The 19035-nt window shown below is 36.3% G+C and overlaps 1 protein-coding gene across 1 annotated transcript; it reads left to right on the forward strand.

Annotated features, from left to right (window-relative positions):
• Positions 1-15436: 15436 nt before the first annotated feature.
• mgat4c (mgat4 family member C) lies at positions 15437-18187 on the forward strand (the record flags this gene model as incomplete). Its single annotated transcript, XM_081372141.1, has 3 exons — positions 15437-15568; positions 16632-16779; positions 17031-18187. Exons 1-3 carry the CDS (start codon positions 15440-15442, stop codon positions 18185-18187), a joined length of 1434 nt encoding a protein of 477 aa, XP_081228267.1. The 5' UTR covers positions 15437-15439.
• Between the last annotated feature and the right edge of the window lie 848 nt (positions 18188-19035).

Genomic DNA, 19035 nt, shown 5'->3' on the forward strand with positions numbered 1-19035 from the left:
GCCGCGAGGACAGTGAATGTGATGGCTGATGTCGGGTTACACAAAGCAAATCATCTACACAATTATTTAGTGACGAACAATTTAGTTGTAATAATAATTTTGGCATAAGGCTTATTAGCATTAGGCTATAGCCTGAAAGGTCTGATTTACGCACTGTTACAACAGTCATTGTTTTTGTTTTTTTTCACAATGACATTTGAGTTCATGATTTTAATGTTGTTGTTTTTTGTGGCAGACTACAGACTAATGACAAACTGTTGATTTTGAATAAAAATATGTTTGGTTCAGGTTTGAAGTTCATTATATTTTATTATAGGCTATGTAGTCTAATATCATAGTAGCCTACCCCTAAAATAAAAATTCTACAAGAGTCAAGACAATGGCAACAATGATATGAACATGTACAATATAAAAGACCAGTGAAATGAGAGCTAGAGAGGAAGAATCATAAAGAAAAGAGTGAATGTGTATTGTGTGCACGAGAGTGTCTAAATACAACAAGCGGTTATCTCCTCCTTCCAATTCTTTTCTGTTATCATCAATAATGAAAGAACCTTTGCTTTTACAGCTATCTGATTCAATATTCTGTTGTGCTCACAATAGAACAGGCCATTGTTCTTCTATTCCACCATGTGGAAGAGCAGTTCTGAAAGGCTGGAAGACTATGCACCAAATTGATTCTTAGAGCAACCGGGGAACATGTGCTGCGTGTGCTAAACATCAGAAAGATGCCAAGTGTGAGCTCTTCCTCTGGTTTGAAACTGCTGAAAGTTTACCTTTGTTAAGTAAGAAAAAAAGTTTGCCGTTTTATTTTACCTCAGGCTTGCTGGGAAACTTCAAAGCCGACAGAGAGACTGCAAGCCAAAAGAAGAGGCAGCAGCAGGTTTATTCTGAAATATTTGTTTATTCTTTTCTCTCTTTTTTTCAAGAAACTTGCAGTGTTACAATTCACCGCAGTGTCGTTGACGACACATCCATTTCAACCTCTCTGCAATATATGCATATCAAACATTGATTGATTGTTTTTAATCATTATATGAGCAAATTTAAAGGCAACGCTTCCAAAATATAAGATGTAAGGTTAAAATTGTGTTTTACTTACCTTTCTGGTTAGATTAGTTCACTGCAAATGCACAAACTATCCTGGAGTTTTGTTACATTTATTTTAGCCTTCCCCTGCAGAAATAAGTAAAAAATGAGCTGCCGCATTGTTTTGGACCATTTATACTGCAGTCGAAAAGTTGTCTTAAGACCAGACTAGCGATTAATGATGGTCTTGCCTTGTAACGACCATGACTTTTTGTGTAAGGCTGTGATGTGACTGTTCATTTTAAAAGTGTGATTGGGGAATTTAACTGTAAATGGCTGAACTATTGTGTGGAGGTCAGAAAGTTATTCCGCACAGCTACACGCATAAATGCCAGTGAACAGAGTTGTGCTCGTTAATTAAGTACTGATTGCGTTACAAATGGCTTAGAGCCTCATTTGACTCCATATGAACATCTCCCTAAGCTGAAGGAGATCAAATTTATATTTCTACAGGAGTGGAAAATTGTATGTTGCAGTTTGTGATTAGAATCATATATTCTAATTTCCTTTTATTTCCATCACTCACACAATTAAAATGAAATTAAATGAAAACCATCAACGTTCTTTTTAGGGGTGGTTAATCTGTCTGATTTCCCGATTCGATTCGATTACGATTATTGAAGTCCCGATTCGATTACAGTCGATTTTCGATTATTAACGATTTTCGATTAGCGATTATTGATTTTCCAGTTCACAACAGTAAACAAAAATACACTAAGTGATTGCAGTATTAAAAAAAGTCAGCTGCTGAATTACTTAACTCTTTTATTGAGTAACAACTCAAAGCACTTTCTGTGTCGTGTAGTTATAACTTCAGAATTATTTGTATGTAGCTTATGTTCTGTAGAACACAGAAATGAATACATCACATTGTGTTGTGACTCATCAAGTTGAACCAAACTAGCTTTTAATACAATGTTGGTATGAGCCACCACAGTATTTTACAAATATAAAAAATAACACAAAGTGAAAATAAAGTGGCATTTTGGCGTTAATATTGAAACGACAGTTACCATGGTGAATACACAATACTAACAAGAACTGTTAATGAAACATGGAAACTGCTCCTGGTGAATAGAATGAAAATCATGCCTGCATGCAAATCCTTCTCAGCTAACACACGACGTACCAGTAACGTGATTTATTGGTATTTTACTTTTATTTCATGACTTACTAATTTACAACGTAACAACGTTGCATGCTCGTAGTTTCCTTTGCACTTTGCACTATACAGTGAAGCGATACACGGCGCGCCCCTCCGCATTTGCGCGTGCAATTGAAGAGTGTGCGCTACGAGTACAGTATAACGGCTGACAGGACAGGAACGTCCGTTTTTCTGAGGTGAAATACTTTTTATTTCAGCGTACACATACGTCACTGCCTGGTAGTTCCTATACTGTGCTGGGTTTTCTGAAGTAGTTGTGATTCGCCTCTCATAACATAACATGCTCTAAATGCACGCAGAGTGGATTTTTTATTTTATTTTATTTTTTATAAAAAATCGATTTTTGAAAATTTGATAATCGATTCATACTCGTCCATAACATACTCGCGATTAATCAATAATCGATTTTTTTCACCACCCCTAGTTCTTTTAAATAAGTTACTGAGAAAAATGTTATGTAAATAATGAAAAGTAATGGATTAGTATGAATAATTATGTTGCATAAAGCTAGGTCATAATTCAGGTATGTGGAGAATGAATACTAAATGAATTCCCACTGTGATGTGAAGATGTTTTTCTAACCAGTTCATTTGGTTCAGCAGTTGAAAAAGCTTCCTGAGCTAATAAGAACTTTACCTATTCATTTGTGTCCAGATTTATGCTAATTTCAATTTAATTAGTCACTTTATGCTAATGACTTCAGCCATCATAGATTTTACCTGCAAGCAACATAACACATAATTGTAGTTATGTAAAAACACAGCTCTTATACAGTTGAACTATCGAGTGTTCACACAGCAGCAGAATGTGATTGTGTGTCCTTTATTGATTTATGCTTAGTCACTCGCAGTTCGATTATTCATGAGAGTTCTGCATTCTAAAACTCTTGCGATTCTGATTGGTCAAATGCAGCACCCAGCAGTCTGATATTTCCAAATACTCACAGTTGAATCAAACTGAAAGCACTTTCGTATTTCTGGTAGCATACATATGCAAATAACTGCATCTGCAGTCATTGATTATATTGAAATCCCCTCAGAGAACATTAGTATTGATATTACTGTAATATTGACGTATTTATCTTTTGCTAGGCTGATTGTTTTGTACGTTGTATTGGACTATTTTTTTACTGGAAGATTTTTTTCACATACAGGTACTGCAGCCATTGATCTATAAATGAAATCAATATTTTTCTTGTTCACATATATATATTTATATAGTAACCCCGCTCTGTGTCTGCGGTCAATACTCACCTGTTTGTGTTTATCCTGTTGTAAACTTACCATTGTAACAGTACCCCTGTTCCTCTCGTTTCTGTGTCTGTGCTATTTCCTGACAGTGTCAGGGTTTATTTTGCAATAACTGTATATTAACTGTACATTATTCATGTTACAGTTCCATTTAATATTTACACATTTTCCAGGTTAATGGTCATATTTTTTACTCTGATGTGTATTACATCTATAAATGTCATGAGAATGTTGGCTGCTTACACATGGCACATACTGTATTTGCTTTTGACTTTTTTTTTAAGCTTGTAAATTAAAATTTTCAAGAGGGTCTACGTAGACCTTCCTTTTTGCAAATGAATCGTGCCAAAGAGGAAACAGCATTGTTGAGCCCCTTTAGAGCATTTCTTTTGATTTTGATGCACAGTATCTATTGTAATAAATAAACAATGAACTGTCCATCATTTCAGAGAGAGAGACAGAGAGCAAGAAACAGTTTTGGTTTCGAATGTATTGGATTTTCTTCTTTGCAAAAAATGTGCTGAGAGGAGATAGTGCTTTCTCATGTTATCTACTACTGGACGCACAGCCCACAGCCATTTTCCCATTTCTCACTTGTGACCCAGCGGTCACCTTGGCTCTTTACAGAGCTTTTAGGAAAGAGTGCTGTCCCACCATTCCTCTCACACAAACGGAGAGGGAGGGGAGTTTTGCACAATGGTTTGGCTTTCACAGTCATTCTCCCCTTGGAGCCAACGGATCAAGCACCTTGTGATGTCAAGATGTAGCCTATCTGCCTGGAAAAAAAAGCAGAAAAGAAAGCATGTAATCCCCTTAGGTTTGAATGATAATTTACGTTAGTTTTTATTTTCATTGGGGTGCTAAAGTGTGGCATGTAATATGGGTACATTCCAGGTTTGTGCAAAATTCAGAATTTCAGAATTGGCCTCCATTCAATTCATGAATTTGAATTTGAATTGAATTTACTCTGCCCCACAGGACGTTGAATTGAATTTGAATTGGAATGACAGGAAGTGGAATTAAATTCATGGCAATTCAAAGAAATTCCACACAGTCACAAAACAGAAAGAATGTGTTGAGTCTTGCATGCATTCAGTGTTAGGAAGGTTACTTTGGAAATGTTATTGCTTACTGTTATTAGCATTATAAATGTGGTTTGGATTACTTTTATTTGGATAACTTTATCAATGCAAAGCCATTTATTTTTAAGTTGATTAGTAACTAATTGAATTAAACATTTTACCTCAGTAATACAACTAAATACAATTACATTAATTTTGTAATTTAATAACAGAAATTTCATTTCATATAACTATTTACTCCTCAACCCTGCATACATTTTGTTCTAAAATAGATATTGATCAAATTCTTGAAATAAATTACCCCCTCAATGTTGTTTAATTAGTTTTGTTTTAACATTGCTTTTAACATTCATTGCTGGGGAAAAATTTTAATGTAATCTGTACAAGTAGTTCAAACTACTCATATCTGACATATACTGTAAAGCTTCATTGTTAAACACTTCACTTAAAATATGTATATGAATTTCTCTGAATTTTTATTGAATTGCAATTCTGCTTCCTTTAATTCAAATTCGAATTGTAATTCTAGATCCCGTTTTTTACATCAATTCAAATTCAATTCAAATTCAAGAATTGAATTGGAATTAAGGAGTCATTCTCAATTCAATTCTGAATTGTGCACAAGCCTGGTACATTCCTGTGAGAAATCAGCCGGAATGGATGAAAAAATTAGAAATGGATAAATGTCACCACTTTTGTTCATATATGAATTGAAATGCACTTGAAATGATGATATACAAAGTTCTGTCATGAAACAGATGGCACAAGCTGATAGTTCCGTAACTCAATCTGCTCGCAATCACATCATTCTCTGTAGGGCACAGCTGATTGGTTCCTGCTGTATCAGTAGCCAATGAGCTCGCTGCTCAAACTTGAAATACTTGGTCAGGATTTGCTGTAGCGGTTGCAGTGTGCTTTCATAAACCCTTCACTTTCCCCAGCTCCACCTGTATATATCTGCTACTGGTAATTCATGTATACTATTGTACAGCAGCAGCATGTCTTAGTTCGTCACAGAAGCGTTGTGTGTGTATTGGCAGTAGCAAGTCCCACACTTGCTCTGCAGCAGCAACGGCAGATCTATTTTGCCAAGACCAAACATCTCAACATTGTCATATCCATTACCATGCCAAACACTTAGAGAGTTGGTATGACAGAACTATAATTGAGCTGGCCTTTTCCGAGCAATCAGCTGAATGAAAGGTTCATCTTCGTATCTGCAGCCTTCATGACACCTGTGGTGTTTACTGAGGATTTGTTGTCTAATGGTCCAAAAAGAAGGTGAGCTTTAATAAAAATAGCCATGCAAACATACACTGGAATTGGAACATGAATTTATGCTGGACTAAACACTCCAATTCTCATTTCAGAGGTCCACATGGCACTAACCACACACATACTGTTTTTAGTGGCCAGGATCTTTTATGTTTAAGGGAAAGGAGAAACGGTGCAGTTTTGTTTGAGTGTGCTTGAGGAAAATGGAAGCGAAGCGAGGAAGACAAGGAAGAAAGTAGAAGCGGGTAAAAAGTAAATGATAATATTGAGCAAAAGAATAAGAAAGATTGTACTGTGTGTTTGTGCTTATTATACTGGTCACAGGAAAGTTATATCGCTGAGGTCCATCTCCAGAGCTCCCCTTTGAGGTTTGGGTTGGTGCTATAATCTGGGTCAAAGTGCTAACTGCTAAGAGGCGCCTGTGAGAGGCTCGCTCGCACATGAATCATTTCTCATGCCTCTCTTCCTCATTAGACTCTCTGCTGATAGAATTTCAAAGGCCTCTGTGTCTTCGACTGACCTTAAAGGTAAAATTCTGCCTTACGGCAATGACAGAGCCTTGTTCAACAGGCTAACCTTGTAAGATGCACCACATAACTAAAGGCACAGAGAGCTAGAGATTCGAGTAAGCATTAGTCACTCGTATTAAGCAAGAAGCCATACTGTGATTTTAAAAACGTGTGAATGTCAGACAACGTAGACCAGAATAGTTTGCACATATTGCGAGGTCATTGGCTTAGTTCCAAAATTTACATTAAAAGGCATCACTGATATGCTCACAACGCAAAAGCTGCTCCACAATCATAATTACGCTGCCTCTTTAACCTTGTTGTTCAACACGGATGTAAGTTGTTTCCTGTGAATGTGGGAGACTTCTGATTCATTAGCCACCCATAGGTAAATGTGTTTATGATTATGAAAGTACAATAAATGTATCTTCCGCAGATAAGACAATCCCAGAATGCACTGTGCCGAGCTTAGTGAAATAAAATCCATTCAAGATGATGGACAAGATTAGAGAAAGTGCCCAATTCTTATTTTTTTAAATCATACTTTTTTACTGACACTAAGTATTAAGTATATTTATTATAAAAACATTTACATATATATTTAATACTAAAAGTATCAATTAAAACGTTTGAAATATGAATAAAAAATTATGCACAATAATATAATCGTATTTGCGCTTGATGAATTTTTATACTTGAATTGTTTTGGAGTCATTAAAGGAATAGTTCACTTATGTGAAATGAAAATTCGATCATAATTTACAAACCTGTATGAATTTCTTTCTTCTGCTGAACACAGAAGAAAATATTTGGAAGAATGTCAGTAACCAGACAGATGATAGTCCCCATTGACTTCCATAGTAGGAAAAAAAATACTATGGAAGTCTATGGGGACCATCAACTGTTTGGTTACCGACATTCTTCAAAATATCTACTTTTGTTTTTCATCAGAAGAAAGAAATTCATGCAGGTTTGAAACAACTTGAGGGTGAGCAAATGATGACAGAATTTTAATTTTTAAGTGAACTATTCTTTTAAAAGAACTTTAACGTGAACTAGAAAGTGATTGATTTATGGATTGATTGATTTACATTAACATAACATTTATTTCTTGAAGAATCTGTTTCTATTCTTTCAGAAGCAAAAAGCTTGTAATGCAACGGAAAGGGAATAAGGAATCATGCAATCTCTCCCTTTTGCTCAGTAATGCAATTCTATTCTATTCTAGCATATTTGGCTCCCTTATTGTTACAATCACGGAAAAACTGGCATGTGTAAGCCATTATAGAATATGCTTTGTATTCAGCATCAATCCAGCTCTTCACACAGCTTCCAACTTGAAGCTAAGCCACCTGTACAGCTGGTGCCTGCTGCAGCCTGATGGACTGCGCCCAAATCCAAGCGGGGTGCTGGATTTATTCATACATCAAAACATAGAGACATTCGGCAGATCCTCACAGTAAAGCACCACCACGGCTTCTGTGCAGGAGAGTCGCTAAAAATAGGCTGCCACCAAGACTTGGGACGAGGATATAAACAAATATCATCTTTTATCTCACAGGAACTTGATAAAATGAAACTTCATGCGAAACTGAAAAATGTCACGTACTTTAGATGAAGGTTTGAGGCCCAGATGTGGGGAGAGAGATCCTTCTTTGTGTTGTCATCAGGTTTTAGACAACAAGTGTCCGCACTGTTTACCAATTGTCACTTGCACATTGTTCTAGCAGAAACAGATATCCCACCTCAGCTTTCCCAGCCTTCTGTGAAGGAACAAAAGAATTATTTTAACTAAGCAGGGTTTAGTGACTTGATACTTCTTGTCTACTAGATAGAAAAGGGGGAATTGTGCATGTGTGTGGCTCTCTGAGTGTGTTTTGTGTCTGAAAGTGTCAGCAGTTGAACAATGTTTTTCGTGTGTTTTAGTGAAGATTCTGCTTGCAATCCCTCCAGTGAACTATCTTATTATGCCTTAAAAATGTGTTGAGCTAAAACCGATGTCAGGAGTTGCCATTTCAGCAGCATGTACAAACACTGGAATACGCACAGGCACAACCCTAAGAGATTTACCAGCAGTCAGACTACTGAGATACGAAGATGTGCTGTGTTAGACAGTGCTAGAATAGAAGAATGCTGACATACTGCTAAAGATGGGGATTTCTTTTGTATTTCAGCAATTTTTGTTTAGTTAATTAACAGAAATTTATTTTTTAACAAATTAGTTTTTATTTAACAGATGTTTAACCGAACTCTGAATATCTTTTCTTTTTTTTTTTTACAAAGTAAATTGATTTGGCCAAAGTTCACTACATTAGTGGATATTCAGAAATTCAGACTTTGTAGAAAGTAGTTAGCTTGTATTGCTGGCTTGCTATTATTTAGTCAAAATCAAACTCTGAATATAGTGAACATTGGTAAAATCAATTTGCTTTGAAATGAAAAAAATAAATAAATCAGATATTCATTGTTTGGCGTTGGTTTAATCTAGTAGCAAATATAATCAGGACAGAGCAGAGCTGTACAATTGTAAGTACTTTTGTTTTCTTTTTTTTACAGTTTTTTTTCTATAAAACTGTTGTCATTATTAAACTTTTTTTGGATCATTGTTATAAACAATATATTTATACAAAATACATTTTAGATAAACCTGTTCTAAACAGCACACTAGAAGATCACTGGTCACTTTATGTTGGTCAGATGGTCTGAATACACAATTCATATATAAACTTTATTAAGCAACCTACTTTTACCTTTTTACTTTGATTAAACATATGTGAGATTAATCTGACCTGCAACTTTTAAGATAGCATTCAAGATTTTTAACCATTAGCCTGGTAATTTACCATGTTGTGAATGTGTATAAATAGCCAGTATATAGTATACAGTGTATACAGTATACAGTGTATAGCCAGTCAGTAAAATATAATTTATTCAGTTCTTCTAACATCATGACACTGTAATAATTTACAGAATAAATTTAGATCAGTTTGCACATTTGAATTTTCATTATCAAAATAGAATTTTGGGCTTGTACAAATACATTAGTCATAAATCATAACCTTTTATTAGCACAAACATGATGAACCAGGCATAATTTGTTTTGTGGATTGCACATTTTTTCAGACACCTATTATCCTTTACATAATTGTTTTTTTATATATATATACATTTATTTTTTATTGTATTTTTTTATTGTATTTTATGCCTAATGGCAAATTCAAATAAACAAGAATGCAGTGCACAAATTGATTAACACAAAGAAATTGATTTAATTAACAAAAGTTCATTCACAGAGCTGAGGCCCACAGCACAGTGTTCATCTATAGGCAGTGTTTCTTATCGTCTTCAGCCGGTACTCTTTTTCTGCTTTTCAACCCTTTTGTTGAGGAGAAAAATCTATTTAAGTGGCTGAAGCTCTGACACAAAGCAAGAGCAGAAAGCTGTAGAATCTGCTGGCTTAATTGATTATTTGCGCAGAGCTGTATATCAGCGAGGTGCAGCATACCCTTGGGAAATAATGTAAAACAGATAACAAGATCAAATGTGGAAGAATTGCTTTCTACTGCCAGCTTTATTAATCTGTTTCTCTCTTAGTCAAAATGGCTTTTTTCCCTCTCCTCTATGCAGGTTTTCGCATTAAGGTAAGGTACGCCTCTGCGTCCCAAGTAGCATATAAAAGCTACAACTGACGGAGGTTTTATGAAGCGGTTTTGATTTCAAAGAATATGGGCGGCTCACGATTTCAACATTAGCTTAGCATTCGAGTTTCAAGCGTCTGTGTGGCAGGGAAACTGAAAGGGTTTAGCTTCGTTTTGGCTTGCTTTTTAAGAATTAGAATTGGAATTATTCAGCGACAAGATGCTTTAGAGGCTTAATTTACTTTAAAACGGAGCTGTAAGGAAATTTGCTGACTTACATGTGTTTGTATTTTGGCCTTAAAGAATCAGGCTTTTTAGAAGATACACAAGACTTGCTTGCTTGCTCGCTTCAGTAAATCTTTGATTGCAGATTTACACCAATGAAACACAATATGAATGGCCTTGTAGATTCACTCTTTAGTCGAATTGCTGTTGAATGCTGGCAGTGTTTGTATAAAATCCAAATCAAACCAAGAGTTCCCTAATTCCACATTCTCTCATAGTGCATTTACATAATAAAAATTGCATAGCAGTCTCCCAATCTACTAGACATCCTTCCTCAAACATCTCTCTAAGCCATTTCCAACTCTGTAAACTGATTTGTTTTTCTTATTCATGGGGTCTTGCGGCACATCAGACATGACTGTAATTGCCTTCTTCTCACCAGGGAGCTTCTTGTTTCTCATTCTGAAGTTTATTCTCTATTTCATGTCACTAAGGCAGAGAGAGAGATGGCACCCTGGGAGAAATGACACTCCCTCCGTCACCGAGAGGAGAGTGAAAAGATAAGAACGTTAGATAAATATCTGCAAATGCGCAGCTCAAAATGATGCTAGCACAATGTCCTCGCTTTGAAATGAATGGGTGTTTATAAGTATACTTCCTACGAGTGTGGCAGTCTGCATTAATATACGCAAAGTAATGCACAAACAAGCTGATGTTAGACAGAGGGACCATCTGGATTTTCTGTGTTTTTATGAAATCAACTCTTTGGATTACTTCTCTCGTTCTCTAATTGAGCAGTTTCGTTTAGCGCGGCGGTAACGCTCTAAATGCCCAGTTTATATTGACTGCTAAAAAGGCTGCTCTCCCCGGGAGGTGATGATCTACAGAGCGACAGGAAGTGGGAATGAACCTCAGGTTATTTACGTCAGCACTCCCTCAAATGAGACCTCTGCAAAAGCGAGATCCCTGGCAGCTGTACGCGGCTCTGCCGTCTGCCTGTAATTTCAGCTCTTCCAGAATCAGACCTTGTCAGGTGTAATTACGCAACATATGAAGGTACCAGGCTGGTGGTTTTCCCTTTTTACAAACTAAATCTGCGGCTTTAGTCTGGAAAGAAATGCAGTCATTATTAAATCTTTGTTTTTCAACCATTTTTGAGGAGTTTTGGGTTTCAAAGCTCAGAATTGATTTTGTGTGTATGTCAACAAGAGCCGCTCTCTGAATTCATGAAAGGAGGAGGGATAATGTCAGCTCAGCTTAATACATTTTCTAATGGATGTTTTATTTTCAGCCTGAGGGTGCGTCTGAAGTGTTTGGACACTTGGGGATTTAAGGGGGTGGAAGAATACCTGGCAAATGTAGGCAGTTTGCTGCAAAATATTTGGAACATTTATAATGCTATTTTAACTTTCTCTCTGCTTCATTCTTTCTTTTTATATGAATGTTCCACCATTCAAATGGCACTTGTAAGGTATGCTGCTGAAAATCAAAGGAAAAAATTCACCTAAAAATTCAATGATTCTGTTGTCATTTACTCTCGTCATTACAAAATCTGCATGACTTTCTTTGTTATGTGGAACACAAAAGAACGTTTTAAAAAATGTCTCTGTTTTTTGTCCGTATAATGAAAGTCAATGGGGTCTACAGTTGTTTAGTCCCCAACATTCTTCAAAATATCTTCATTTGTGTTCTGTAGAAGAAAGAAAGTCATAAGGATGACAGTTTTCATTTTGGGGTCAACAACCCTTTTAATTCATCTTTAAGAGGGCTTTACAGTATTGACTCAGCCTCACTGTGTTTCAGAATTGTCATTCATAACATTTTTATTTTAAACGTACAGTATGGCATTTTTTGCCACTAGGGGTCGCTAACCTATTTACAATAACAAAGGCGTAGATTGATGACGCAACATTTGCTAAGAATTATGGATCTTGTCGTCAACGTCAAGCCGACCAATCTAATAATGTTTATGGATGACTGAATACATCGATGTTTTTATCATGACTGTGATATGAAGCAGTTCGGGATTGCTAAGAGACAGCTATCAGCTCCACACGCGACGCGAGTCCCGCGGATATAAAAGGAATATGGACATTTCATTCTACCGAACTACACGCAGAATTACTACTCACAGGTCAGTTTATTAGACAAATTAAACTTGTGAGGTAACGCAGCGCTGTTTCACTTGGTCTAACATTACACTATCACACTAAACTGCATTTGAATGTGTTGAAGTGTATGTGTTAGTTTGTCTGTATGAGACTAGCAGTAAGCTAGATCAACATTAGAATAACATACAGATCATATTCTGATATATAAAATTCTGACACCTATATAACATTGATTAGTTTTATGTAAATGTGCTCACCTGTTTAATAAAGTACATGTAGAAGCGGTCGAAGTCTCGGACGTGGAGCTCTCGTTTATATACTGTCTATGGGATCTCTTGGCATCTCGAAAACACCGCGCTGATATTGATTCTCGTTTTAGTTCTCCTTTTTTTATCCAAAGTCTGCTTGCCATGGTCCATAATGTTTGAACGAAACAACAACAGCGTGCAGATAGACATTGCGAACTCCACAGATGTCTGCGTCTGTCGCTTTTGTTAATCAGAGGGCTCTGCTCATAGCTCTGGTTACCATGGCACCATAGGCGGAAACCAGGGACAATGCGGATATGACGGCATTGGCGGCGACAAAACGGAAATAAAGAAACGGGACGTTTCTCAAATTAAATTACAAATTTCTCCTGGTTTGAAAGTTGTTGGAAACAGTCGGGATAATCTAAGTACACAACTAAAATGACTAAAATATATAACATAGATATAGTGATTTTTGCTATTTTTAAAGCAAAAAAGTTACATATTGTGCCTTTAAGCCTTTTAGTAGCTAAATTCAGATGTGATCACATCCAGTCAGTTTGCAAGTTTTAGAATTAGGTACCATCTGATGTAAACCAAAACCATCAGTGGTCTCCTCACTTCACCGCCAGTGAAGGATGAAGCAGGTTTTGTTGGCTGAATCAATCCAGCATTGCTATTATCCTGCATTAACATTACACGAGTCCACCTGCATGTATCAAAATGCAAAATGGTTTGAACTGGAAAATGTAAAAGCCAGCCACTTGTGTAATTAAATGCCCAAGAAAATTGAATGTGCAGTATGGATATTGCTTTGGCAATATGATTTTTCTGCTGTCTACATTCTGTTGTCTTATGATAGTTTAAAAAAGGTTGAAGTTTTTTCTGAATGATAAGTACATATTATATATGTAGGAACTGACATTTTCTGCAATCGATGGTACTGTAGTTGCGGTATTTGTACAAGCACCAAGAATTCAATGTGTCATTGTAAATGTAAGACACTATCCAATGAAATATATTAAAGTGTGTATTAAAAAAGTACCTCTGATGTACAATGCCATTAAAACTTTGGGGTCTGTAAAAAAAACTGATGTTTTTGAAAGAAGTCTCTTATGCTCACCAAGGCTGCGTGGTCTCACTGTTTCCACTACTTTTTAAGTACAAGCAAGAGCTCATAGAATATCGACCTGACAATCCCCATTTGACACAGGTTGGCAGTGGGCAGAATCGATACACATCTGGTCAAGGGATCCTCTGTAAAGGTATTTTGTATTCCATTAGTGGTCTTAGGTGCTTACAAGGAGCCATCAAAAAGGCTGTTACACGTAAGCTTTCCAAAACACTTGCGTCTTCGTTATATTCTTAGATGACTGTGTAATTTGAGGTAAAAAAATAAAAGAATGCCTGGGGCCTATTTCATGCACATAGCTGAACTCTTTTTTTTTTTTTTTTTCATTTCAAAGACAGTCACTCCAGCTATGCATCATCAGATGAAGATAGCTGAAATTGAAATGCCCTTTTGCAGTATAGCTTTTAAGAACCATACTTTGTACTTGACGCACAGACCTAAAAATGGGCAAAACAAAAGGACTTAAAGGCACAGAGTTGTACGTACTTTGCTAATGCCTGGTGAGTAGGGTCGGGATATTAACCTCACAGCGTGTTCTTCAGCTGAAGTCTGCATTATACCTACATCGTTGTCGAGTTAATTACTGGGCTTAGAAGCACACAAAGCTTCCACTTCTTTTAAGTGTGACCTTAAAGTGAATGTCCTGTCTTTTATACAAAAAGAAGTGCTTCTCTGATGGCTGCACAGCAAGAAATTGGTGGCAGCTTCTCCTGAATAATAAAGACATCATAATTTTAGTGAGCTCTTTCTGTGCAGTTTCTGTGAATTTCTGTGCACTCTTAATGTTCTTGGGGTCTATCTATCTATCTATCTATCTATCTATCTATCTATCTATCTATCTATCTATGATTATATATACAAATCTATCTATCTAAACTTAAAGGCTTTTCAAAACTTTCACAATTTATCAAGCCAACACTTGGATTTTGCTTTTTTAGTTAAAAATTAGTTATGTGAATTTCAGTTCATTTTAAATCTACAAAATCCTCCTTACATTGCAATTATGCATCCTCAATTAAATTCAAATTCAGGAGTTTAAATTCCCCTGTAGTCAATCATTTTATCCTTTAAAACTCATCTTTGATCACCAAAATGAGATAATTAAATGTTTTTTTCTTTAAAAAAAAATCTCCATGCCTTAAAATAGCTTGAACGTGACTCTACACCCTTGCCTCATTTGCATTGAATATGCAAATTAGCCCCGCCTCCACTCATTCACACCAGCTCAGAGATCCACTCGTTGAAAATCACACGTTGACTTGATTGGTTACAAGGTAACACCAGTGATTTCAAACCGCGTTTTTGAGACTGTCTTTGGTTCACTGCAGTTTTAAAGAGAAAATACTTAACAATGGTGTTGACTTATGAATTTGCACATGGTTTGTCTTAAAGCATATTAAAAACACCACATAGCCATATAAGCAATATTAAACGCTTGATTTTCACCACGTGGGGACTTTTCGATTCAGTTTTGAATGGTGCAACCCTGACTTCACTGCTTTTAACCCAGTGGTTTTATTTTTTGGTACATGTTTTATTTAGGCTTTGTAAGACGATTATGACTATTAAGCTCCAAAAAGCGCAATAAATTAACAATACGTATTCCATGCTCCACCTCTTGCCCTTTATCTATCAAATTTAGTGTGTCAATGCTACATCCTGATGCAGTATTTTCTCTTTGTTTTCTATCAGATCACACCAGTAGTATTTCCATCATGAGACTGGTGTTAAAGTACCTGGACAAGATGAGGTGTTTCCGGAAACGTTCCACCATTCCTTTTCTGGTGGCTCTCATTACTTTCCTGCTCTTCATAAACCTCTACATGGAAGATGGCTACGTGCTGGTGAGTTTGTTTACCTGTTGAAATCCAGCAGGTAAATTACAGAGGTCAATTTATTTACAACATCAGTGGAGCAGATAACAAGACAATAGTGGGCTTCACAACAACTTGACTACTGTTGTTGCATGTGATTTAGCATTAATTATCTCCTTGCTGAAAAGTTATTTTGTTTATATGCTTTAATTACCAAATGTTGCGTGTAAGGCTGCCGGTGCTGTGTTATGCATGTATAATTATCAGAGCTCGCGATGCAGCCTATTTAAAATTTCATGATGTAGAGGCAGTCCAAATGCAAGAGACACATTTATTATTCATGAGGCCAACTTCATGATCAAAACTTTGTGATCATAACATGTCGTGTGTTTGTCTGTTGAATTATTCAAAAGTTGTACCCATTTTGAATAAATGACTTTTCTAAATAACCCCCATTTAATTGAAAAACAAACACCATCATGGCCAGCAAAGATTTAGTAAAGTGTGAACAATTCATGTGTGGTAAAAAGACATTGAAGCATAGCAACAATGCTATCATTTTAATACTAGATTCTATAAATTTAAGCGAGTAAAATTGTGTGTGCAATTAATTTTTCAAATTTTAATTAAATTATACAAGAGTGTGCAAGCATATTACCAAATCAAAAAATAATGACCTGCATTGCTAACATTTAAAGAAAACACATCTAATGGTGCGTTCAAGTCCTCCTGGGAAGTCGTGTTTACAGGGTCAGGTGCGTTCAAGTCACTTTCGTGATGAAGATGGCAGTGTACCTTCTTTTAATTAACTACACAAGGTTTTTAAACACTACTTCTAGAAAATGAAGAACAAAGAATGTGCATCAGATGTGTTTTGCTTTTTAACGTTTTTTTTTTTAATTAATTTATGAAGCCACTGTAAACTTTATTGTATAGTGTTGTTTTACAATGCTATTATATTTTGTGCAGGGAATTAGCTTATTTTGTTGTAAATAAAAAAGCCTGACAATTACTAGCCTTAAAGGCGCATAGCGAATGCTGTGGCAAACTTGGACTTATAGACTTGGCTGTCTTTGGATGTTATGTGTTTCAGGAGGAAGACAAACGTCAGTTGCGGGAAACCTCAATGCATCCGCTGAACTCGGAGCGATATGTTCATACCTTTAAAGATATCACCAATTTTTCTGGAACAATCAATGTGACTTATCGGTACCTTGCTGGAACACCTTTACCTCGAAAGAGTAAGACTGCTTTCCTTTGTACACTTAGTATTAGCAGTATACACCGGTGTAAAAGATTTCTAAACCAATAAGTAAATAATGTAACTGTATCTCAAACTCTATTCAAGTTGTGCATTCAATACATAGTTTATGGATTTATGGATATCATTTCACATATTTGAACAGGATATAAGATAGTATTCACATTATAAACAATGCAGTTCAAATCAGACATTTTGATTCACTTCATGACTTCCCATGTTATTTTGTAGAGTATCTCACTATTGGATTGTCATCTGTGAAAAGAAAACGAGGAAACTACCTGTTGGAGACCATCAAGTCCATTTTTGACCAATCAAGCTACGAGGAGCTCAAGGAGATTGTTGTGGTTGTCCACCTGGCAGACTTCGACCTGGCATGGTGCGAGAGCCTAGTTCAGGAAATCTCAAGGAAATTCGGCCACCATATCATTGCAGGACGGCTGCTGGTTATCCATGCACCTGAGGAGTACTACCCGTCCCTGGATGGGTTGAAGAGAAATTATAATGATCCAGAGGATAGAGTGCGCTTCCGCTCCAAACAGAATGTAGATTATGCATTTCTGCTCAACTTCTGCACCAACCTGTCAGACTTCTACATGATGTTGGAGGATGATGTGCGCTGCTCCCGAAACTTCCTCACTGCCTTGAAGAAAGTAGTGTCATCTAGAGAGGGATCATATTGGGTGATGCTGGAATTCTCCAAACTTGGATACATAGGGAAGCTGTACCACTCACGAGACCTTCCCAGACTTGCACATTTCCTGCTCATGTTCTATCAGGAGATGCCTTGCGACTGGCTTCTTATCCATTTCCGAGGCCTACTGGCCCAGAAGGATGCGATTCGCTTCAAGCCATCCCTTTTCCAACACATGGGCTACTATTCCTCTTATAAAGGTGCAGAAAACAAACTTAAGGATGATGACTTTGAGGAAGACTCCCTTGATATCCCAGACAATCCACCTGCCAGTTTGTACACAAACATAAATGTGTTTGAGAGCTATGATGCTGCCAAAGCTTACAGTAGCGTGGACGAGTACTTTTGGGGCAAGGCCCCGTCCACCGGGGACTTTTATGTTATAGTGTTCAACAAGGCAACAAAAATCAGCAAAATCAAGATCATCACAGGAACAGATGATCGCCAGAATGACATTTTGCATCATGGAGCTCTGGAAGTGGGAGAGAAATTAATAGGAACCAAAAAAGGAAGGCAGTGCTCCTCGTATATAACTTTAGGGGAGTTTAAAAATGGAAACATTGAGGTTTATGATGTGGACCACAAGATAGCGTTTGATATCGAGTGTGTTCGCATTGTGGTGACGGCAAGTCAGAAAGAATGGCTTATCATTAGAAGCATAAGCCTCTGGACTACACAAGCTGCCAGTCAATGAGAACTTTTCTGAACCATAGCTTAATGCACAAGTATCTGTTTATTTATCTATTTATTTATTTATTTATGCAATTATTTATTCACTCTCACATGATAAATCTTTATTTATTCATAAAGGAACATTTAAAGGCAGTATAAGATTTCACACATCAGAGTTGAGGTGTAGGCTTCTACCTTTTACCATATTACTCCGAAATGTGTGCTCCTCATCAAAAAGCTTTGTCTCAGTTGTTTTTGCCTTATTTTCCAGTGAAGATTCCTAGACATCTTTAAAATCAGATTTATTTATTTGAGAAACAAAATTAATATATTTTTTAATTAAAACTTTTTCTTACTTGAATCATAAATCTATTAAGGTGTGGTGGGTTTATACTTAAAATAAGAAAAATTGCCAGTGCAAGAAAATAAACTTACTTGAGATGTTCTTTAAAAACAACTCTTAGTACCTTGCATCAATGTTTCTTGTCATGTTTTTAAGAATGTTTATATATTTTAACTGGAAAACAAGACAAATACAGTTTAAGTAAGTGATTTTTTTGCAGCTTAGCTATTTCCCAATTTTTTTCAGACAAAAAAAGTTGCTTGAAGCTGAATTGTAATCATTTCATTTGGGTAAAGTTTTTTATTTATAATTCTTTTCTTTGATACATCTAAAAAATTGCTTACCCTTCTCTCCTTTCCGCCAACACAGGGTCAATATTGCCTTGAATATACAATGTATTGTGGCATGAATCTACTCAGCAACATTTCATACTATCTCCTCGCTGAATGATAGCAGAAATGTTATTCAATCAACCTTGGGACAAAAAGATGGTGTAGTATTGGTTTGTTTGTGCATTTCTTCAAAGG

This window comes from Scardinius erythrophthalmus (assembly GCF_964197995.2).
Source record: "Scardinius erythrophthalmus genome assembly, chromosome: 8".
In the NCBI taxonomy this organism is placed as follows: domain Eukaryota; kingdom Metazoa; phylum Chordata; class Actinopteri; order Cypriniformes; family Leuciscidae; genus Scardinius; species Scardinius erythrophthalmus.